A 23,829-nucleotide genomic window follows, 5' to 3' on the forward strand; every position below is an offset into this window, starting at 1 on the left:
TGTGGCAAACGGGCCGCTTTAAAACATTTGATACATTTGATGTTAGATGCAATATGCAAACAATTAAGCGTTTTTATTTTGCCCCGGTCTGTAATTGCAAGAAACGAGGGGATCGCGCTCGTCTCGAATGTATGCCTGCGAGCCGAGCGGCACCTTTACTTGCCGTCCCTGCACTTGCCCTTTGATCTCGAGATTAGTGTTAGGGTTGGAGCAGCAGAGTCTCACACTGCCTCCCTCCCATACACAGTCACAGACAGACAGACAGGCACTCACTCACTCACCGGGGCCACGGCCGGCCGGCCAGGTGCATCCTGTGTGCGGCTCGGAGCCCCTCCAGCGGCTGACACAGCACAGAGGCACACACAGTGCGGTACATACACACATTACATGTCACACACGCACAGTTTAAAATATATATTTATTGTTGTTGGCTCGTGTGCATTTACAACAACAAAACACAAAAGCATAAAAAGAGGAGAATGTGAAGAGAAAATGGTTTAAAAAAAAGAGAGGAGTTGGGGAGGAAGGAAAATGCCCAGGAGAAAGCAGGAGCAGCCGAAGCGCCTGCCTTATTCGCGTAAGTGCCGGGGCTGAGAGTGAGAGAGCGGCCGCCGCGGGTCTGGGCTAAGACCGGGGCCGGGGTTGGGGCTGGGGTGAGGGTGACAGAGGTGAAGCTGACAAAGACACTCAGGGCTTCTTATTTCAAATAGGAACCGAACGGGCGGCCATGTTGGTGATGATGAGAGGAATTTAAACTGTTTAACCTTTTCATTAATGTTCTCAATAAATTAAAAGGAACAAGTAATTTATGATTTGAATAATAATTCTGGCGGGTAGAGGAGGAAATGTCTCTGGTCGGCTGTTTACGTTTTATTATTATTAGTATTTTTTCAGATTGATGTGTCTCGTTTCTTTACTGTTTGTGCGGGGGTTTCCCAGCACCCCCCCCCCCCGCACGCCGCCCACTTCAGGGTTGAAGGAGGTGGCGGAGGGTGAGCAAGGAATGGCCGGGGCCGGGGAGAGGCTGCTGGGGCCGGGCGGAGGGGAGACCGTGGCCCCGGCCCGGGCCCTGGTCGCACTGAGGGGTCAGACGGAACAGGCCAGGGCCACGGTCAGGGCGGGGAGCAGCTTCCTGCTCTCCTCCTCCTTCACCGCACTCACAGCAAAATCCCCAGGCTCTGTCAGTCTTATTGAAACGTGTTAACTTTTGAGTGAAAGCCCGGGTGTTGGACAAGCTCTGATATCTCCGTGTTTAGGGGGAAGGTGTGCCAACTGTTCAGGGCTGCCCCAGGATGTGTCTCCCCCCCTCCCGGGGGGGGCTCGGGTCTGGGTCAGGGCTGCCCCAGGATGTGTCTCCTCCGGGGGGGGGGGGCTCGGGTCAGGGCTGCCCCAGGATGTGTCTCCCCCCCCTCCCGGGGGGGGGCTCGGGTCAGGGCTGCCCCAGGATGTGTCTCCTCCGGGGGGGGGGGGGGACTCGGGTCAGGGCTGCCCCAGGATGTGTGTCTCCTCCCGGGGGGGGGGGGGGGGGCTCGGGTCAGGGCTGCCCCAGGATGTGTCTCCCCCCCCTCCCGGGGGGGGGGGCTCGGGTCAGGGCTGCCCCAGGATGTGTCTCCCCTCCCGGGGGGGGGGGGCTCGGGTCAGGGCTGCCCCAGGATGTCTCCCCCCTCCCGGGGGGGGGCTCGGGTCAGGGCTGCCCCAGGATGTGTGTCTCCTCCCGGGGGGGGGGCTCGGGTCAGGGCTGCCCCAGGATGTGTGTCTCCTCCGGGGAGGGGGGGGGGGGGGGCTCGGGTCAGGGCTGCCCCAGGATGTGTCTCCCCCCCTCCCGGGGGGGGGCTCGGGTCAGGGCTGCCCCAGGATGTCTCCCCCCTCCCGGGGGGGGGCTCGGGTCAGGGCTGCCCCAGGATGTGTCTCTCCTCCCGGGTGGGGAGGGTGGGCTCACCTCTTCCACTTCAGTCGGGTTCACGACCAGCGAACTGCCTTGTCAAAGCCGCGCCCGGTCACCTGAAGTTCAGGGTTTACAGCCGTGTCTCTGCACCGACATCTTTGTTTTTATTTTAAATGTTATTCTCGCACCGAGTCTCTCGCAGAATGTAAACTTTTCCCAATCTGCACACTTTTGCACCCCCTTCCTCTCAGTTCCGCAAATGTAAACCAGCAAAAGGTTTTTGATTTGACCCCCTGGGTGTGATATGTCGGCTCTTTTTTAACTGTAGCTCCCGCAACTACATTGTATATTGTGTCCGCTATGGAATCCAGTGCTTCGGTAATCGAGCACGGTGATAACGACAAACGTGTTTTAGTTTGCAGTAAATAATCTCGTTTCTGTTACTTGGTTTGGTAAACTATTATTTTAATTGGTGTAATTGTGAATAAAGGCGCGGCGATAGGCGTGCGTTGTAAACGTGCCTTGTGGATGACATCTGCCCGAAGATTCCTTTTATTGCTCTGGTTCCTGACTATGTAGTAAAGGTCAACACCACCATTACACCGCAGACGACAAAACACACACACAATTGTAACGACCTAAAACCACTTTCCATTTGCTTATGCAAAATCTAATATGAAAAGATTTGTTAAATTGGTGCCAATTATTTTTTTATGGAGGGGCTGGCCATAATTACTGCCAAGGGTTATGTAGTATTGGGCCCACTTTGTGTCAACGTAATTTTAATTTGTATTGGTTGTAAGTAATTAGCTTGATTATTGCAATTTACAGGCTGTTATTTATAACTTTTACCTGTGCTTATAAAAGGTTTGAATGATATTGAAAATTTTGCATGTTTGGAGCAAGAGCTGGTCAATTCTCTCAAAGGTACCATTGAGAGTTGTTTTAAGTGTGGCAGGGCAGTTGCACTTTTGGTTTCTTGAGTTAAAAGTTTGACAAAGAACTAAATTAGTACATTTGTCCATTGTTGACATCTATGGAGAACAGCAACCATCAGATCCCCTGTGATACTGGTCGTCTTCACTTTTTAAATGGAGACATGTATCCAGACTGAACTCCCCTGATGGTTCAGTGAATAAATACACTCCATGAATTTCCACTTGATGTTCTTCAGATCTGCAATTTACACTTCTTTGTGGGTCCTGCCAGTCAACCGCCATTATGATTTTTCACAGCTGATATATTTGTATAAACACCTTGCTAGAGAAGGAGATTGGGAGAGCCCTTGCATAAAATTAAAGTAATCATGTGTGTTGATGTGTTCTGTAGATGGGGAAGGTTCTAGGTCTAATGCCATGTCTGGGTTGAGTTATACAGGCAGGGCTTTGGTGAAGGTATTTCAAGTGCCTTTAGTGCCCCTGCACTCTGGGTAATATCAATCAGGGTTGGTGCTCCTGATAATTAATTGATGGCTGCCTTCCAGAAAAGACATAGTTATGAATGGAGAAGATCAAAGTCTGCTATTATGCCCTTATGGTCAAATCATTTCCTGACACTCACTGTTGGATGAACAATGGTTAGACAGTTGAGCTGCCAGTGTCTGAAGGATAATATGAGCATGAGTTCTTGTTTTGAACGTAGAGGAAAAAATGAAGTTGGGTAAGAGTAATTGGGAATAAATTGTGGTGAGAACAAAGCAAACTACTGAAAGATAAAGTTTCAACTATTGAGTTGTAGTGATTAACAATTGAGAATGTAGTTCAATAACATATAACTTAGTTGAGGGAGTACAAGAGCAAGTACTGCAAATGTAGAAATCTGAAATAAGAACAGAAAATACTGGAAGTAGTCAGCAGGCCTGGTGGCATATGTAGAGAGAATAATGTTCTGACAAAGGGGAATCGTCCTGAAATGTTAACTCAGTTTCTCTCTCCACAGATGCTGGCAGACCTGCTGGCTCTTGGTAGTGTTCTGTATTGTGTCTCGGCCAGCTGTTGGTCTCATCCTGTTTCTTTATGTAAGTTAGTGATTGTGATGACATTGGCTCCAGGTTTACCAAGAAATGAAAGAAAACTATTTAAAATTATGTTTGGTGTAGTTTGTGTTTAGTAAAGTTAGCAATCACCTGCAAAAACACAGCTAACTATATAAGTTGCGTCCGACAGAGAGATTGCATTCACAATGTCATTAATTATTCTTTATTTACATTGACTTTTTGCAGTTGGTATATTTAACATACATAAGCACATACATTCTGGAGTAACAAGTGGTTTCAACAAGGAGTTCTGATGACGACATAAAATGTAAGATTATTTATAATTGTCAGAAGTTCCAAAATTTAAATTCAGAGCTTTGAAATCACTCCGCAATATGTTCCCTTATTTATTAATGAAGATTTTATGTCCTGATGTTGCCGGCTTCCTTTCAGGATCTCAACCAAGTGATTGTTTGCGTTTTTACTGGATAGTAAGCGTCTGCACACTATTCGTCCACAGAAGCTTCACAGTTGAGCCTGATCCTATCCTCAACTGGCAGAAGCTGCACAGACTTCCAGTAAGTGTAAATGGCTAGCTGTCAAGAGTGTGAGCCTGGTTGGTTTTCTTCTCAGTAACCCAAGGGCACTGAGTCTAAGATTAGCTCCATCAGCTAACTCAGGACAGAGCAGAAATCAAACCTGAGAGCCTTTGTAGCTCACTTTACACTTGCACTACCAGTTGAGCCATGGTGGGGGAGAGCAAAGATCACATTGCGTGGACTTGATGGGCTGAATGGCCTCCTGTGCAATAATGACACTGACTCTATTTTCTTTTCGCAAGTACTGTGCTTTCTGTTATGGTAGATATAGATAACTGATGAACTACTTGTCATATATTTGCTTGGAAATGTCTACACTAAAAGATTAAGAAAAGGGATGAAATTGCTGCAAATTTTTTGAGTCACAATCAACAGTTGCTTACTGGAAATAAGTCAGCATTTATTACCTAATGCTAACCTGTGTTTGTAATTTGTATGATAAGTGGACAAATGATTGTACTACTTGGCAGAACCTCAGACTACAATTGAGTGCATGGTTAGTTATGAACACTCCAGCCACGGCTATTATTCAGTCCTAAAATACTACACTGTGATCATCACCCAAAAAAAAGAATTAATTCATAAAAATAGTATGAGATATTTAACCCTTTAACGTGTTATTGCAAATAGTTAGGATGTCATCTAGTTACAGCAATTGCAGGTTTTTGTTCCTGATTGGGAGACAGACTTATAATTTTTTTAAGTGTGTTCCGGAATTGTTTTCTGGATATATAGGGACTCTATTGTCTGTATTTTATTTTAGGAATCCAAAATCATTTTCAACATGGTCGGCTTGATCTTATTTTTCATTATTGTGCATAGTTCTTTCAAAAGTGTTGTCAGAACAGACTTGCTTTTTGTTTGTAAAATTGTACCGGATGAAAGAATTCCAAATACACAACTTATATAGATTTCCCTCTCGTGCTCGATTGCGTATGTGTCCTTCATTGACCTATTCATTTGGTAGTTGCCATGGAATTGGAGGGTTATCGATTGTCTAGGTTCAGGTTATTTGAGAGGGTAGACTGAGAGGTGCATACTGATGAGCAGGAATTATATGTATATGGTCTCTTCCATTTAGTAGTCAGATTCTGTATACAGTAACTTTGAATGATGCTGGGTCTACGTAGTCCTTGTTTCTCTGATTTTCTCCCTTCACCTGAAGCTGTTGAATCTCTACTGGGGTATGGTCTTCATCTCCCTCTATTACCTTGCCAGTTTTGTTGTTGATCATGCATGAACCTTGGCAGGATGTGTTGTCGAATTATCCAACAATGGAGGGCATTGCAATTGAGTTGAACCTGTCCTCCCATGACATCCACACATGTTGGTTTACAGCAGAGCTCACTTGACAGAAGTAAGGGAGTCAGAACCTTGGTATTTTTTTCCCTGCCTTAATCTAGGGTACTGATACCAATTGTAACACCCTGGCATTGGTCATAAGATTGTAAGAATAAGATCAAAGGGAATAGGAGTAGGCCATTTGGCCTATTGAATAAGATCATGGCTGATCTAATTTGGCCACAACTCCACTTTCCTGCTTGCCCCTCAACCGTTGACTCCCTTGCCTTGAATATATTCAATGACCCAGACTCCACTGCTCCCTGTGGGAAAGAATTCCAAAGACGAGTGACCCTCTGAGAGAAGAAATTCCCCTTCATCTCAGCCTTAAATGGGAAATCCCTTATCTTTAAACTGTGCCTCCTAGTTCTAGAATTCCCCACAAGAGGAAACATCCCCCAGCATTTACCCTGTCAAGCCCCCTGAGAATCGTTATATGTTTCAATGAGATCACCACTCATTCTTCTAAACTTCAATGATTATTGACCCAACCTGCTCAACCTTTCCTCATAAGACAACCCTTTCATCCCAGGAATCAGCCTAGTGAACCTTCACTGAACTGCTTTGAATGCAAGTATATCCCTCCTTAAGGAAGGAGACCAAAACTGTATGCATTACTCTAGCTGTGGTCTCATCAATGTCTTGTACATTGTGGCAATAGTTTTATACTCTATCCTCCCTTGCAATAAAGGCCTTCCTATTACTTGCTGTACCTAACTGTACCAAGCTAACTTTGTGTTTCATATCCAAAGACATCCAGATCCCTCTGTAGTCCAGCATTTTACAGTCTCTCTCCATTTAAATAATACTCTGCTTTTTTATGCTTGCTGCCAAAGTGGACAACCTTGCATTTTCCTACATTATACTCCCATCTGCCAAATGTGTGCCCACTCACTTAACCTATATATACCTCTTTGCAGACTCTTTGTATCCTCCTCACAACTTGCTTTCCTACCTACCTTTGTATCATTAGCAAATTTGGCTACAAAACAGTTGGTCCCTTCATCCCTGTCATTAATATCGAATGTTAAATAGTTGATAGTTGAGGCCCTAGCAATGATTCCTGTGGCAGTCCGCTAGTAAAGTTTGCAAACCTGAAAATGACCCACTCATCGTGACTGGCTAACTTACAGGACAAAATCGTGACTGACTAACTTACAGGACACAATCCTCTATCCATGCTAATATATCACCCCAACACCATAAGCTCTTGTTTTGTGTAGTAGCCTTTTATGTGGCACCGAGTCGAACACCTTTTAGAAATCCAAATACACTACATCTACTGGTTCCCCTTTATCCACCTGCTAGTTACATCCTCAAAGAATTTGCCAAACACATTGGCCCTTTCACAAAACCATGTTGACGCTGCCTGATTTGTATTATGAATTCCTAAATGTCATGCTACTACCTCCTGAGCAAATTTTGAGCAGCCTGGTACCTTCTGTTGGTTTGCATCTTCTATAATGGCTGAGTGAGTTTCTGTTTTTTAAACTGGTGTGCAGTTTGAATTGTTCTTGTAGATGGCATACACTGGTCTGAATTAAATTCATATTGTGACACTGCTGGGACTTCAACTTTCTGAAAATCAAGATTAGATCAGTCCTTGTTTCTCAATTGGACTGGTGCAGTGCATGGTGATCTCAGATGTTTTCATGAACAGAACATTATTTGCTTTCAAACTGGTTAACTGCTGGTTGCAAAGTCACATGGGAACGACCTGCAGTTGTTGCCTAGCATTCATGTAGCATAGAAGAAGGACGTTATATGGTGGTCTCATGTCTACTGTGAGCTAACTGGTGTGCTCTGTTGCAGTTAGCTCCTTTGGAGCAAATATTCCTATTGTGGTGAGCTATTTTGCTTAACAGGATTGTGCTGTGAAATAATTGACGTTTTATTAATACTTCCCTGCAGACCTCACTTAAAAGATGCAATTTCTTTACTGTTACTGCATGTCAAAGATTTGCACATAGCATTCTAAAGTAGAATATCAATATTGCAGCATCTGTTTTATTTATACTGCCCATATAGAACACTTTGAAATAGTCTCACCCTTCAAGTCTGAAGGCATCAATTCATTCTAGATAGAATTGGCCACTTTTATCTGCATCTAGAAAGCAATTCAAAATCCATCTTTAATGTCCATCTGGGATGCCAACTTTTTATCATGGCAGGGAGACATGGCTAAAATCTGACCTTGTGCCATAGTATAACATTTCTAGACCTAGATGAATTTTGACACATACAACACTGCTTTTAAAACAGTATTGGACTAGTAATCCAGAGACCCAGGGTAATGCTTTGGGGACCCAGGTTCGGATCCCGCCACGGCAGGTGGTGGAATTTGAATTCAACAAAAATCTGGAATTAAAAGTCTGATGATGACCATGAAATCATTGTTGATTGTTGTAAAAACCCATCTGGTTCACTAATGTCCTTTAGGGGAGGAAATCTGTCGTCCTTATCTGGTCTGGCCTACATGTCTCTCCAGGCCCACAGTGATGTGATGCCCTCTGAAATGGCCGAGCAAGCCACTCAGTTGTAACAAGCCACTACAGAGTCACAAAAAAGGAATGAAACCGGACAGGCCACCAGGCATCGAGCTAGGCGCTGAAAACGACAGCAGCAATCTCAGCCCTGTCGACCTTGAAAAGTCCTCCTTACTAACATCTGGGGGCTAGTGCAAAAATTGGGACAGCTGTCTCTCAGACTAGTTAAGCATCAGCCTGACATAGTCATCCTCACAGAATCATACATTACAGATAATGTCCCAGACACCACCACCACCACCGTCCCTGGGTATATCCTGTCCCACCGGCAGGACAGGCCCAGCAGAAGTGGTGGTGCAGTGGTATACAGTCGGGAGGGAGTTACCCTGGGAGTCCTCAACATCGATTCTGTCCCCAAGAAGTCTCATGGCATCAGGTTAAACATGGGCAAGGAAACCTCCTGTTGATTACCACGTACTGCCCTCCTTCAGCTGATGAATCAGTATTCCTCCATATTGAGCACCACTTGAAGGAAGCACTGAGGGTGGCAAGGGCACAGAATGAACTCTGGGTGTGGGACTTCAATGCCCAAGAGTGGCTCGATAGCACCACCACAGACCGAGCTGGCCGAATCCTGAATGACATAGCTGCTAGACTGGGTCTGCGGCAGGTGGTGAGGGAACCAACAAGAGGGAAAAACATACTTGACCTCATCCTCACCAACCTGCCTGCTGCAGATGCATTTGTCCATGACAATATTGGTAGGAGTAGCCACCGCACAGCAGTTGTGGAGATGAAGTCCTGCCTTCACATTCAGGATACCTTCCATTGTGTTGTGTGACACTATCACAGTGCTAAATGAGATAGGTTTTGAACAGATCTAGCAACTCAAGACTGGGCATCCATGAGACGATGTGGGCCATCGGCAGCAGCAGAATTGTACTCCAATGCAATCTGTAACCTCAAGGCCCGCCATATCCCCCACTCTACCATTACCGTCAAGACAGGGGATCAACCCTGGTTCAATGAAGAGGACAAGAGGGCATGCCAAGAACAGGAGGCATACCTAAAATTGAAGTATCAATCTGGTGAAGCTATAACACAGGTCTACTTGCATGCCAAAAGGCATAAGCAGCAAGTGATAGACAGAGCTAAGCGACCCCACAAATAACGGATCAGATCTAAGCTCTGCAGTCCTGCCACATCCAGTCGTGAATGGTGGTGGACAATTAAACAACTCACTGGAGGAGGAGGCTCCACAAATATCCCCATCTTCAATGATGATGGAGCCCAGCACAGCAGTGCAAAAATAAGGCTGAAGCATTTGCTACAACTTTCAGCCAGAAGTGCCGAGTGGATGATCCATCTTGGCCTACTCCAGAGGTCCCCAGCGTCACAGATGCCAGTTTTCAGCCAATTCGATTCACTCCATGTAATATCAAGAAATGGCTGAAAGCACTGACAATATTCCAGCAATAGTACTGAAGACTTGTGCTCCAGAACTTGCCGCGCCTCTAGCCAAGCTGTTCCAGTACAGCTACGACACTGGCATCTACCCGGCTATGTGGAAAGTTGCCCAGGTGTGTCCTGTACACAAAAAGCAGGACAAATCCAACCCGGCCAATTACTGCCCCATCAGTCTACTTTCCATCATCAGTAATGGAAGGGGTCATCAACAGAGCTATCAAGTGGCATTTGCTTAGCAATAACCTGCTCACTGACGCCCAGTTTGGATTCTGCCAGGGACACTCAGCTCCTGACCTCATTACAGCCTTGGTTCAAACATAGACAAAAGCGCTGAACTTGTGAGGTGAGCGTGACTGCCCTTGACATCAAGGCAGCATTTGGACAATGTGGCATCAAGGAGCCCTAGCAAAACTGGAGTCACTGGAAATCAGGGAGAAAACTCTCCGGTGGTTGGAATCATACCTAACACAAAGAAAGATAGTTGTGGTTGCTGGAGATCAGTCATCTCAGCTCCGGGTAGTGTCCTCGGCCCAACCATCTTCAGCTGCTTCATCAATGACCTTCCTTCCATCTTAAGGTCAGAAGTGGGGATGTTCATTGATGACTGCACGATGTTCAGCACCATTCATAACTCCTCAGATACTGAAGCAGTCCATGTCCAAATGCAGCAAGATCTAGACAATATCCAGGCTTGGGTTGATATGTGGCAAGTAACACTTGCACCACACAAGTGTCAGGGCAATGATCATCTCCAACAACAGAGAATCCAACCATCGCCCGTTGATATTCAATGGCATTACCATCACTGAATCCCCCACTATCAACATCCTGGGGGTTACCATTGACCTGAAACTGAACTGGACCAGCCATATAAATACTGTGGCTACAAGAGCAGGTCAGAGGTTAGGAATGGTGGGACGAGTAACCCACCTCCTCACTCCCCAAAGCCTGTCCACCATCTACAAGGCACAAGTCAGGAGTGTGATGGAATACTCCCCAATTACCTGTTTGACTGCAGCTCCCACAACACTCAAGAAGCTGGACACCGTCCAGGACAAAGTAGCCCGCTTGATTGGCACCACATCCACAAACATTCACTCCCTCCACCACCGACACACAGTGGCAGCAGTGTGTACCACCTGCAAGATGTACTGCAGGGATTCACCAAGGCTCCTGAGACAGCACCTTCCAAACCCATGACCACTACCATCTAGAAGGATAAGGGCAGCAGATAAATGGGAACATCACCACCTGGAAGTTCCCCTCCAAGTCACTCATCATCCTGACTTGGAAATATATCACTGTTTCTTCACTGTCGCTGTGTCAAAATCCTGGAACTCCCTTCCTAACAGCACTATGGGTTTACGTAAACCACATGGACTGCAACAGTTCAAGAAGGCAGCTCACCACCACCTTCTCTTGGGCAATAAAATGCTGGCCCAGCCAGTGAAGCCCACATTTTATGAATGAATACAAAAAAAGGCATGTCCCTGCCATTTTCTTTTGAACTATTATCACAAACCTGCACAACCAACTTCTTGTTTAAGCACTTGTTTATGTGATTAGGTTTGTGCATGTTTTACATGACAATTAATGAGTGTTCAATCTCTTTTAGATAATATTTATACCACAACATGCTTTAAAGTTTTTAGAATATTGAGATTTTGGGGTAAACTCCACAATGTTAAATTAATTGTATTTGGTTAAACATGAATGATGCTACCTCAATGCAAAGTTTTAATAGCACTATTAGCTCTGTAAAGAAGCCTAACCTTTGAGTACTGTGTCTGATTATAAGGACAATTAACAATATTTCAAATAATCTACAAACTGCTTTTTTGTTATTCAGACTTGAGTGTCACACTTTGAACTTACCCTTTGCATTTAGTTTGTTGGGTTCCCTATGTTGTGCACCATTGCTGGCAGAGAAAGTGTGTGCAGATGAATGTTAGAGACAGGAAAGGAGAGAATGAATGGGGACCCAGTTCAGAGACATTGTAGCTCCTTCGTTCTGTTAGTGTGACTTTGAGGGCAACCACAAGAAAATGAGCGTGTGTGAGAGTCAATCTCATCTATCTTACTTAGTAAGAGTATAGTAACTAAGAGTGCTTATCCTTGCTCTGCTATTAACACATTCTGCTTTCTTACCTTTATGCCACTATCAGCAACTGCTTTAGCCCTTGCCACTGCCATTAACACTCCCTTTGTCTTTCTGTCCATGACATCTTTGTCAATCTCTCCTTACCCCCCCAACTATTGCTGTTCTATCCAGCTTTACCTGCTCCACCCCCCGCAAACAGTATAAATTTCATCACATTTCTACTTCTTTAGCTCTGAAGAAGGTTCGTACGACTCGAAATGTTAACTCTGTTTCTCTCTCCACAGATGCTGTCAGACCTGCTGAGTTTTTCCAGCATTTTCTGTTTTTATTTCAGATTTCCAGCATCCGCAGTATTTTGCTTTCATCTCCTCCATCTCCATCCTTTGTCTTTTGCCCCATTTCTATTTCTCTGCCCAGACTTAGTCTGTGTCCCCCATCTCTCTCCAATTTGCAGTACACAAGACATAAATAGTAGATTCTGCAAACACCCTTCTGTGTAACACCACAAGAGGGAAACATTATAAGTTTTCTACAGTAAACCTTAGGGATTTTAGATAAGAACCTGGAAGGCATGTGATGCCAAACCTCTGTTTTACATCATTTGCTACATTATCAAAAGTGCTGTTTTTTGGATCAGATAATGAACTTAAATTCTTTTGGCTATTCAGGTAGATGTCAAATTATCTATGACACTATTTTAAGAGGAGTGTCCAACATTTCTCCTTCAAATCTGATCATTCATTTTGCAGTTTGTGGGAACAGTGCACAAATTGGCTACTATGTTTGCTTACGTAACAATAGTGCAAAGGTAATCCATCAGATGTATAAAGTTTTTGGGATATCCTAAGAATGGGATGAAACACTATATGTTTAAAAGAAAAAGCAAATTAGATCACTAATTAAAAAGGCTAATTGAATATTGACCTCAAGGGCTAGAATAGAAGGGGTGAAGGAAAGGTTCCAGCTGTGCAGAACTTAGATCTCATCTGGAGTATTAAGTTCTGGGCACCACTCCTCTGGAAGGATATATTGACCTCGGAGGAGGTGCAGTGCAGGTTCACCAGAATGTTACAGGGGTTAAGTGTTAAATTGAGGACAGGTTGAATCAATTAGTTTTGTGTTCCCTTGAATGTGGAAGGTGGTGGCATAATGGTATTCTAGAGACCTGGGTTCAAATCCCACCACAGCAGATGGTGAAATTTAAATTCAATAAAAATCTGGAATTAAAAGTCTGATGATGGTCATGAAACCATTGCTGATTGTTGTAAAAACCCATCTGGTTCACTAATGTCCTTTAGGGAATGAAATCTGCTGCCTACATGTGACTCCAGACCTATAGCAATGTGGTTGACTCTTAAATTAGGGATGGGCAATAAATGCTGGCCTAGCCAGCGATGTCCACGCCCCATGAATGAATAAAAAATAAATTAATTAAAGGGTGATCTAATTCAACTGTTTACGGTTATTAAAGACTGATAATGGTAATTTAGAGGGAAACTATTTCTTCTTTTGGGGGAGCCAAAGAACAAGGGGGCATAACCATAAAATTAGAACAAAGCTGTTTAGGAGTGGGTAGAGAAAGCAATTCTTCAAACAACAGTGTTGAAAATCTGGTAAGATCTCCCCCCAAAAAACTGTTGAAGGTAGGTCAACTGAAAATGTCAAAACTGGGATTGCAAGATTTTTGTTATGTAAGAGCATTAAAGGTTACAGAACCAAGGCAGGCTTAGGGGGCTAGGAACAGGCTCAGAAGGCCAAATGCCGACTCTTGTTCCTCCATTCCTATTTTAATAGTTAATATATATTTGTGTGCTAGAGTATGTGTATATAGTGTCTATCGGTCTTTTGAAACTTTGTGACTAGTGGGTGCTGTGATGTGTCGATTGTTACAACTGGATTGAAAATTACACTACTTTCAATTGAGTTTGGCTCTCTGTTCATCCAGATATGCCACTTTATCTTCGTTTGACAGCCTCTAGCCTAAATGTTTGTGGTGGTCTTGCTAAAGAGTTAATGCTTTTTTTGCTCAATGCCAGAATGTTAGAAAATTACAAATGTTGTCTATTTCACTGTTCAATGAATATATCACTTACTTGGAGAGGAAGTGAACTAAAGCTAGAAAACAGAAAATGCTGGAATACTTAGATCAGCCAGCATCAATGGACAGAGAAGCAGTTTTAACATTCAAGGTTGTTGACCTTTCATCAGAACTGGCAAAGTAATGCCAGTAGTAGTAAATCTGTAATTAAAGCAAGCACAGAGGCAGGGAGGAAAAAAGGATGGGATGAATGAACAAAAGGGAAGGTTTGTGATGGGATGGAAGGCAGGAATGATTAAATGACCAAAAGGGATGATTGGGAATGGTAATGGGAAAAGTAAAACAAACAAAAAATGGATCTAGAGGAGCAGTAAATGGCAATAGCAGAACCATTACAGACATTTGTCTAAAAAAGATGGGACCTTCTGATCTGAAATTGTTGACCTCTGTTGAGCCAGTCAAGCTGTAAGTGCCGAATCAAAATCGGATGCTATTCCTGGAACTTTATTAGAATGTTGAATGAGATGGAGAATGAAAATGATGGGCAACTGGAAGCTTTAGGTCATGCTTACAACAACAAGGAGGCACTCAGCAAAGCAGTCACCAATTTGCATTTGCTCTTTCCAGTGTATGCAGCATGAGCAGTAAATACATTTAACTAAATTGAAAGAAGTACAAGTAAATCACTCTTTCACCTGGAAGGAGAGGTTAAGGTTCTAGACCGTATGAAGGGAAGAGGTAAAAAGGCAAGTTGCAGCTCCTGCACTTCCACGGAAAGGTGCCATGAGAAAGGATTGGGTGTTGGCGGTGATTAAAGAATGGACCAGGTTGTTTTGGGTGGAATTTCGGAATGCTGAAAGGAAAGATGGGTTTTGTGGCGTTGGCCTGGAATTGGGGGAGGATGCTCTGTTGGATGTGGAGGTTGGTGGGTTGGAAGGTGGGGATAAGGGGAACCCTGTTATGGTTCTGGAAGAGAGTGAAAGGTGGTGAGAGCAGTGTGTGATAAATGGGATAAACACAGTTGAGGTCCCAGCCAGCCATGGATGGGAATACTCAATTATGGAAAAAGGAGAACATTCTAAACAAAAGCTAGAAGAATTTGAATGTTCAGCGTTTGAGCTTGAAGTTCCCATTTTTGCCCAACAACTTATGTCAAATTAAGGTTTCTCCTTCGATGCCTGTAAGTTACCTGGGCTGTTTTTTTTCTTAGGGTTGAGATATAACATGAGCCTTACTATGTTTGTGGAGCAGTTAATTCCACTGAGTTATTAAATCGCACTAGTGACAGAAAATAGGAGAATAAACCCATTTGATGGCATTGATTATCTTTTAACTTAAATGTTGAAGCCTGGAGGTAAATTTTCCTAGGCTCTCCAGTGGTGTGGAGCCCTTTGGAAGCAGGTACACTTGTGGTGCACCTGATCCCCACAGGTATGGTTTATTCTGAAAATGAGGCTGCACAAACAAGTATTGGTTTCATTATGGTGGAGTGTTTAAGCACAGGCCCTAACATAATTCGAGGTAATGAGTTACCTAAGTGCACTATTCCCACCGTTGGAATTGGTGTATTATGCATTTTGCACCTTGACCTGCTCAATCTGGTTGCTCTCAGTCCAGTTGTTTGTTAAAGTGTCAATTTGTTTAGTGTTTCTAGGGCAACTTTGCTGCATTCTTTCCCATGCATTAGTTATTTTTGCTCCTCTTGAAATTTAGGACTTCACAAAGCAGAATACCGAGGTGGCGACCCCAAGTAAAATAGGAAAAGCTGAAGGAAGACGACTTCAGTATTCTACTTTGATACTGATGTTTAAGTCGTTATTGGATGTCCCTTAATTTGAGGATGATTTTTTACTCAGGGTTGTGAGTTTCTATCATGGGTCTTCGTGTGACTGAACTGGCCGATTCTCGATCACAGATCTTTGGGCACGTGGGGCAGGATGTTCCATGAGGTAGTGGGATCTGGAGTGCAGGATTTTTTTCTTCTGCCTCTGCCACTGCTATGCCCTTTCATTAGGATGTTGTGACTCAAAGCATGAGGTAGCTTGATGGATAGGTTGTCACCATTTCGAATGATTGTTAGCAAACTCTTCCCAGTCATTCATGTCAGTGCTGCTGTGCTTTGCAGAGAGCTTCAGAGCAACTAGGCTGTGGAAACTATCGAAGTACTTCTCTCTTGACAATCGCAGGGAAAATCCTGACATGCATTCTCCTGAATTGCCTACTTCCTATGCCTGAGGAAATCCACCCAGAGACACCATGTGGCTTTAGACCTGCCAGAGCAGCTTCTGACATGATCTTTGTTGCCAGACAAACCTAAGAAAAATGTGGAGAACAATCTAAGCAACTCTTCATTGCATTCATAGACCTGACCTGACTTGACTCAATAAATTGAGGTTCTGTGGTTATGCTCCAAAAATTTGGATGCCCAAGAAACTTTATCACAATCCTACAGCTGCTTCATGGTGATATGACTGCAAGTGTCTTGAGTGAGAAATCTGAAACGGATGCCTTCAAAATCAAGATTCGTGTCAAGCCAAGCTCTATGATAGCCCCCATACTATTTACAATCTACCTGACAGTGGCTATTCACCTTAAAGATCAACTGTTCTCTGGCATCAGTATTAAATACCGCCTAGATGGAAAACTCTTTAACCTCAGTTGCCTCCATGCCAAAACTAAACTGACTACCATAGACATAAATGATCTACAGTTTGTGGATGACTGCAGTGTTGCTGCTCCATTTTGCATCAGATTTGCAAGCCACTTTCGATCTCTTCAATTCTGTATACAAGGAACTTGGTCTGCTCTCGAACGCTGCCAAAATAAAACTCGGATCAACCCACAACTGGTGAAACAAATATTTCACCTCCCATATATGTTGAAGGGATTCTGGAATATGTTGAATACTTGCCATACCTTGGTGCGAGTTAAGGAAAGGTTGTGAACAGTCAAGGTCCTGACCAACTGATGCCTCTTTTCTACTTATTCTACTGAATACTTCCAAACCACCCCAGGGACATTTGCCACATCAGATTGTATCAAACAAGTAACCAACATTGTCTAAAGACAGCACCTTCAACAATTTCCCTGTAGAAAAGTGGCATACCTGCTCAAAAGGCCACCATTGATGAAAACATCCAACACCAGATCAGCTGTGCCAGCTCAACCTTCTACAAACTACGGCAGCAAGCGTTTGACAGCAAAGACCTCCATCAGTCAACAAAAGTGCTAGTGCACAGAGGAGTTATTGTCACCACATTTCTGTACTGCTGGGAGACCTGGACTGTATCAGCAACACGAGTACCAGAGAAATTCCACCTGCAATGCCTCCACCGCATCCTTTGGATTCAATGGGAGGACCGTCGAACAAACACTAGTGCCCTTCTTGAAGACAGCTACACAACCATTTAAGCAATACTCCTGCAAAAACATCTGTGATGGGCTGGATGACTGACTGGATGGCCAAAAAATATCTGTCCCGCCAGGTCCTGTTTTCTCAAATGGCCAATGTTCCAGAGAAGGACAAAGGAAATGTTTCAGAGATGGACTTTAAATCATTCTATGTCAAGTGCTATATGTGGGTGTTCCTTACCAGATTTTACACGCTCTAGATGAGATAGAGGAGTAATGCCCCCCAAATGTTGGTGCAGTAACGGTTTGGATGTTCCATCTACATCTATTACTACTCTGGAATCTGCATTTATTAGATCCCTCCACACGCACATTTTGGCACTTGCACCATCTTCAACTTGCAGGAGAGGCTGCTATAATGTAACGCCTACAGGATGACTTATAGACATAATTTGGAACATGAACCGTTCTTTCTGTAGAAGGTTACCACTTATTCTACTGAATACTTCCAAACTACCCCAGGCCACATCAGGTTGTATCAAACAAGTAACCAACATTGTCTAAAGACAGCACCTTAAACAATTTCCCTGTAGAAAAGAGGCATCAGTTGATCAGGATCTTGACTGTTCACAACCTTTCCTTAACCCACACCAAGTTCCACTTCCCTATCACGCCTGTGCTCATTGACCTACATTGACTCCCAGTCATGCAGCAACGTGATTTCATATTTTTCATTATTGTTTTCAAATCCCTCCGCAGCCTTTCTCCTCCCTACCTCTAATCTCTTGCAGCTCTTCAACCCTTTGAGATATCTCTGCTCCTCAGATTCCTGGCTTCTTGAGGTTCCCAGATTTGAATTGCTGCACTATCGGTGCCTGTGACTTTCATGGTTTAGACCCTAAAGTCTGGAATACTATCCCTACACCTCTATGCCTCCCCACCTCCCTTTCCATCTTCAAGACACTCCTTTAAAACCTACCCCTTTGATCAAACTTTTGGTCATCTGACCTCATCTCTCCTTGTGTGACTGGGTATCATATTTTGTTGTATAATGCACCTGTGAAGTGAATGTTTCATTAGGTTAAATGCATTATATAAGTTGCTCAAATAATACTTCCCAGAGAGTGCCAGAGCTCCTACTTTAGGTTTCTGCCATGCCACATAGGCCCCATTGGAAATGTGCATAAGTGTGAGAAGCATGCAGACCTTCATCTTCTTCCTGGAGCCAACAAACCTTTTCCTTGGGCGTAGGTTCAAGGGGCCAACTTGACTTTATTGATTTGGTCGGCAACCTCTGTTCATGTAGTTTGCACCTATATTTTTACTGGAGCCTCAAAAAGGTAGTACCCCTTTGGGTGCAGCTTCAGCAGAACCTCCAACTCTACATTAAAGGGAGCAATGTTGCCCAAACACCTCCATAATGTAATTCCAATCAATTTCTTTAATGGTTGGCTGCAAGCCTTTAGGAGCTGTTCTCTAACTTATTTCTGATTCCAACCAAGTGCTATAGACCATTCTTTCCATGCAATTTTTCCTGCTGCTGTTGCCTATTCAAATTACCAGGTGGGGGGTCTCTATCTAAAATTGGGACACAAAAGCCTTCTGTGCGGGCACCAGCAAGCCTGTGCATTGGTTACCTCAACCCTATAATTGGAAAATGAATGCTGTTTTAAAAATCTTGCATATGTGACTTAATTCTTTACTTATTGAATGCTACGTGTAACATTTTATAATTTAAAAATTTGTGATAAGATTCATAAAAATTAAGCAATGTCTAGCTGGCATCAGTGAATTCAAGGAAATGTTCCTATCATATAATATACTAAGGTGATGAGGGCCATCATTTGCAGATCTTGGTGTACAGTATCAACATTAATCCATGCCTGCTTTTTCTCACCTTGAGGTATCTGTTTGGCTTAGTTGGTAACACCCTCTCTTTCTGAGTCATTAAGTTGGGGTTCAAACCCCTCTCCAGTTCTTGAACTGGCATTTTAGTGCTGCACATATCTTTGGGCATTCAGTGGATGGATTAAGGGAATGGTCACAAATGCCAGCATTTGGATTTATCCCAATCTGTTAAAGGAAGCTAGGGAAGAAGTAGCAGATGCCCTGAGGATAATTTTCCAATCCTCATTAGATACAGGCGAGGTCCCAGAGGATTGGAGGTTGACGATGATAAAAGGGTGTGAGGGATAGGCCAGATGATTATAGGCTGGTCAGCCTGACTTCCGTGGTGGGCAAATTATTAGAACCAATTCTGAGACATGGATAAACTGTCACTTAGGCATGGATTGATCAGGGATAGTGGCCATGGTTTTGTTAGGAGAAGATTGTGTCTTGCTAACTTAATCAAATATTTTGAGCAAGTAACAAGGAGGATTGATGGTGGTTGTGCAGTGGATGCTGTCTACATGGATTTTAGTAAGGCATTTGACAAGATTCCACGTGGCAGACCGGTCAAAAGAGTGAAACCCCATGGGATACAGGGGATTGCCAATCCAGAATTGGCTAAGTGACAGGAAACAAAGGGTAATAGCCGAAGGATGTTTTTGTGAATGGAAAGCAGTTTCCAGTGGCATTCCACATTGCTGTTTGTTGTATATATTAATGATTTAGACTTAAATATTTGAGGCTTGATTGGGAAATTTGCAGATGACATAAAAATTGGCCGTGTAGTTGATAGTGAAGAGGATAGCTGTAATCTCCAGAATGATATCAAAGGTTTGCTTGGATGAGTGGAAAAGTGGCAAATGGAATTCAATCCAGAGAAGTGTGAGGTAATGCATTTGGGGAGAGCAAACAAAGCAAGGGAATACTTAATATTTGGGAGGATATTGAGGGGGCTTGAGGACGTGAGAGACCTTGGAGTACATGTCCACAGGTTTCTGAAGGTGGCAGGACAGATGGTTAAGGTGGTAAAGAAAGCATATGGAATGCTTTCCTTTATTACACAAGGTATTGAATACAAAAGCAGAAATGTAATGCTGGAACTGCATAAAATGCTGGTTAGGCTACAGCTGGAAGTTTGTGTACAGTTCTGATCACCACATTACAGGAAGGACATAATTGCTCTGGAGAAAGTACAGAGGAGATTTACAAGAATGTTGCCAGGGCTTGATGATGTCATCATGTTGTCAGCTGTGAGGAAAGATTGGATAGGCTAGGGTTATTTTCCTTAGAACAGAGGAGGCTGAGGGATGACTTGATTGAGGCGTACAAAATTGAGGGGCCTAGACAGGGTAGACAGGAAATACCTGTTTCTCCTAGCTGAGAGGTCAATTACCGGGAGCATAGGTTTAAGGTGATTGGTAGAAGGATTAGAGGGGATATAAGGAAAAGCTCTTTCACCCAGAGGGTGGTGGGTGTCTGGAATTCACTGCCTAAATTGGTGGTTGAGACCAAAACGCTTAACTCATTTAAGGTACCTGGATCTGCACCTCCAAGTGCTGTAACCTGCAAAGCTATTGACCAGGTGCTGGAAAGTGGAATTAAAATGAGCGGCTAAATTTTTTCTCTATTTTGGCTGGCACAGATGTTATGGGCTGAATGGCCACTTCTTGTGCTATAACTTTTCTATGGTTCTATGATTCTATAGAATTCTATGAACTCCCCTTTCTGAGGGAATTAAAAACATTTGTCTTGTCTAAGTCTACCTTAGGGAGGATATTGATGCCAGTTTGATTTGGGTGAAGAACCTCCTGTTTCTGGAGCTATCCCTGAAGACTCATTTCAATACCCTAGAAACCTGAAACCTTTCAACCCCATCTGACAAGCCATCCATTTCTGTGTCTAATCTGCATCTCTCTCATTCGTATACCAAGTTGTGCATGGTCTAATTCTAATCTTACTACCTTTTTGAGGTCCTGCTTTTAATCTAATACTGAATGCCTTTAAAAATGTTTGCAAGACCACCTTATGTGAAACATAAGTCCCTAAACTTCCCTTTCCTGAATCTTCACCACTGGCTCCACTTCTATCCTTTAACCTGATGCCTGGGAGGCAAAGCATCTTGGAACTCTGTTTTAGTTGTAGAAAAGGCTAAAGTCCACTCTAATTAAAGATTTTGTTTTAAAAAGAGGTAATTTAAATTATGCAACTTAAGAGGAGCAGTTAATATTTATTCTTCTAATGATTGAATATTGGAATATAAATTTCTAAAACTCCCTTCCATGTAGCATAAAATGTCTCCAATTCTTTCTTAGGGTCAGTGATTTTAAGCTCGAGTAAGTCAACTGAGAGAGGATTCTTGCATTTGTGGTTTTCCGGGATGTGTTTAGCTTCCCGTAACTCTTTGTCATGGCATATTCTACATAATATTGGCCTTGCATGTCTTGTCATTCTAATTATTTACTAGTCAACTATTACTTACTTGACCTTATGGATCAGCTGAACTTCTGCTCACTACTGAATTCCCATTCAGAACCAAATACTGTTGTTATTCATCTCACTGATCCTCTCCCTATCTCATTCATGTACCTATTTCTATGTTACTTAATGTTTTGAAAAAAATGTTCGTGCTCTATTTGCCTCTTTCTCAGCTTAATCTAACAGATAACCTTTAGCAATCAGTCACTCTGTGAGTTTCAATATCTAACAAGGTAAAACCAATTGGCTACTGCTAGTTTTCTTTTTTTCTTTAGCTTTTAGTTCACAAGTTTATAGGTTGAACTATAATCACTTGAATTCTAGTTTAAAAGCTAGGCTTCCTTTTTAAGTCAGACTTATTGTTGCACTAGACTCGGGTACACTCTCAACTAAGGGCAGGAAATGTTCTTATGGCTGATGCAAATCAATTTGAAGATGTCCTGAAGCAAAATTTCAAAGTGCTTTAGGTTTACTGTGGCCCTTTGGGAGGTCATGAATTCTGTTGTGGGGGGTGGTGGGGGTGGGGTGCAGTGGCGGGTGGCTAGAGAAATCCACTATGTTTTGCAGTTCAGAAATTCCAGCATCAAGATAAAGCAACAACTTGTATTCATACAGCACCTTTTAACATGGTAAAACTTACCAAGCAACATAATACAGGAAAGCACACCACAGTTCGACCATTTTGACTTGTTATTGCTGTAGTGTTTATGGTCAGACCTTTGACACGGTTTCAACCACCCATCATACCACAGATTTAAAACTTCTCTTGTTAATCGTTATTGTGAATACAACACTTATAATGAATGGGCTCTGGCAGCCAACTGCTATTTCACTTAACTGACCATTCTTGTGTGAACCCAACAATAACAACTTTTATTAATATAACGCCTTTGGTGTAATGAAACATCCCAAGGCAGCAAAGTATGACACCGAGCCACACAAAGGAGATATTGGATCAGATGACCAAATGCTTGGTTAAAGAGGTATGTTTTAAGAATTGTCTTAAAAGGAGGAAAGTGAGATAGAGAAGTGGATAGGTGTAGGGAGGGAATTTCAGAATTTGGGGCCTAGGCAACTGAAGGCATAGCCACCAAAGGTGGAGCAATTATAATTGGGAATTCACAAGAGGCCAGAATTAGAAGGGTGCAGACATCTCTGAGGGTTGTGGGGTTGGAGAAAATTACAAAGTATGAAATTCTAAAATCAAGACATTGACCTTGTCTGGGAGCCAATGTAGGTCAGCAAGCACAGTGAGTGATAGGGGAATGAGACTGCTGCATTTAAGGATGTGTGTAGCAGAGATTTGAATGACCTCCTGTTTACAAAGGATGGAATATGAGAGAGCCAGGAGTGCATTGAAATAGTCGGGCCCAAATGTAACAAAGGCATTGAGGATTTGAGCAGCAGATGAGCTGAGACGGGGGCAGTCCCAGATGAAGTGCGTTGACTGAGGCCATCATAATTGAACCCAAACTTTGTCCTAACCTGGGACCTTGTGGGAGAACTTTTGTGATAGCTATCAGTTGTGTGAACCCTGGCTGTTATTTTTATATTGTTCCATCAAGAATAGCTTTCTGAGGCTAACCTTTTACATCTCGTCATTCTGCCTAACATCAGCTAACTCGATATGGACCAAGCATCAAACTGTGGGATCTTCCTGGTTTATCTAACTTGGTGCAGTTACCCACTAAGCTATTTGCAGAGCTATAGAAGTTTTTTTATAGGCTCTATTTTATGCAGATTTTGTCAGATTTATTGGCATACACAGTTTTGAAATAAAACCCACTTAAAATAAATGCCACAAAACACACACAATGCATTGTACAAATTTGCAATGCCCATCACAGTGCTCAAAGTTTAATGGCTCTGTACACACTACAGAGGAACCAAACTGCTCTGCAAAATAACCTGTGATTAATACAACCAATCTATAGCCTGTAAAACAATAAACACACAGCAATACTTTTACTGTCCAGTCTAGTGTAACACATTGGTCATCCTTTCTTCAGTAACGGCAAAAACCACAGAAAAGTACCTTTTTGTAAGTTTGCCCTTTTCATGTGGTCCCAAATAGAGCAGTTTTTTTTCCCAATACTGAAGCACCTCTTGAAGGTTCTTTAATATGTACCCCTATCTCTCGTTGCTCAGGAGCTTTCACTTTCCAATGATTTGGCAGTTTACTCGTCTCACAATGACAATCCTACTCAGTAACAGATTGTTT

At 43.1% G+C, this 23,829-nt stretch overlaps 1 protein-coding gene across 6 annotated transcripts in view; it reads left to right on the plus strand.

Moving 5' to 3' along the window:
- The first annotated feature begins 218 nt into the window (after nt 1-218).
- The window catches only part of znf827 (zinc finger protein 827), a 146,329-nt gene continuing 122,718 nt past the window's right edge, over nt 219-23,829 (plus strand). For 4 of the 6 annotated variants that reach the window (XM_078540955.1, XM_078540968.1, XM_078540977.1 and 1 more), the window contains exon 1: nt 220-577. In XM_078540955.1, coding sequence (XP_078397081.1) covers nt 532-577 — 46 coding nt within the window. In that variant the 5' untranslated portion in view covers nt 220-531. Of the gene's footprint in view, nt 578-23,829 lie in introns of all 6 variants that reach the window. The other 2 variants (XR_013576464.1, XM_078540985.1) reach the window with 1 other exon arrangement.

The sequence above is a fragment of the Cetorhinus maximus genome, chromosome 1 (genome assembly GCF_964194155.1).
Source record: "Cetorhinus maximus chromosome 1, sCetMax3.hap1.1, whole genome shotgun sequence".
Taxonomy (NCBI): domain Eukaryota; kingdom Metazoa; phylum Chordata; class Chondrichthyes; order Lamniformes; family Cetorhinidae; genus Cetorhinus; species Cetorhinus maximus.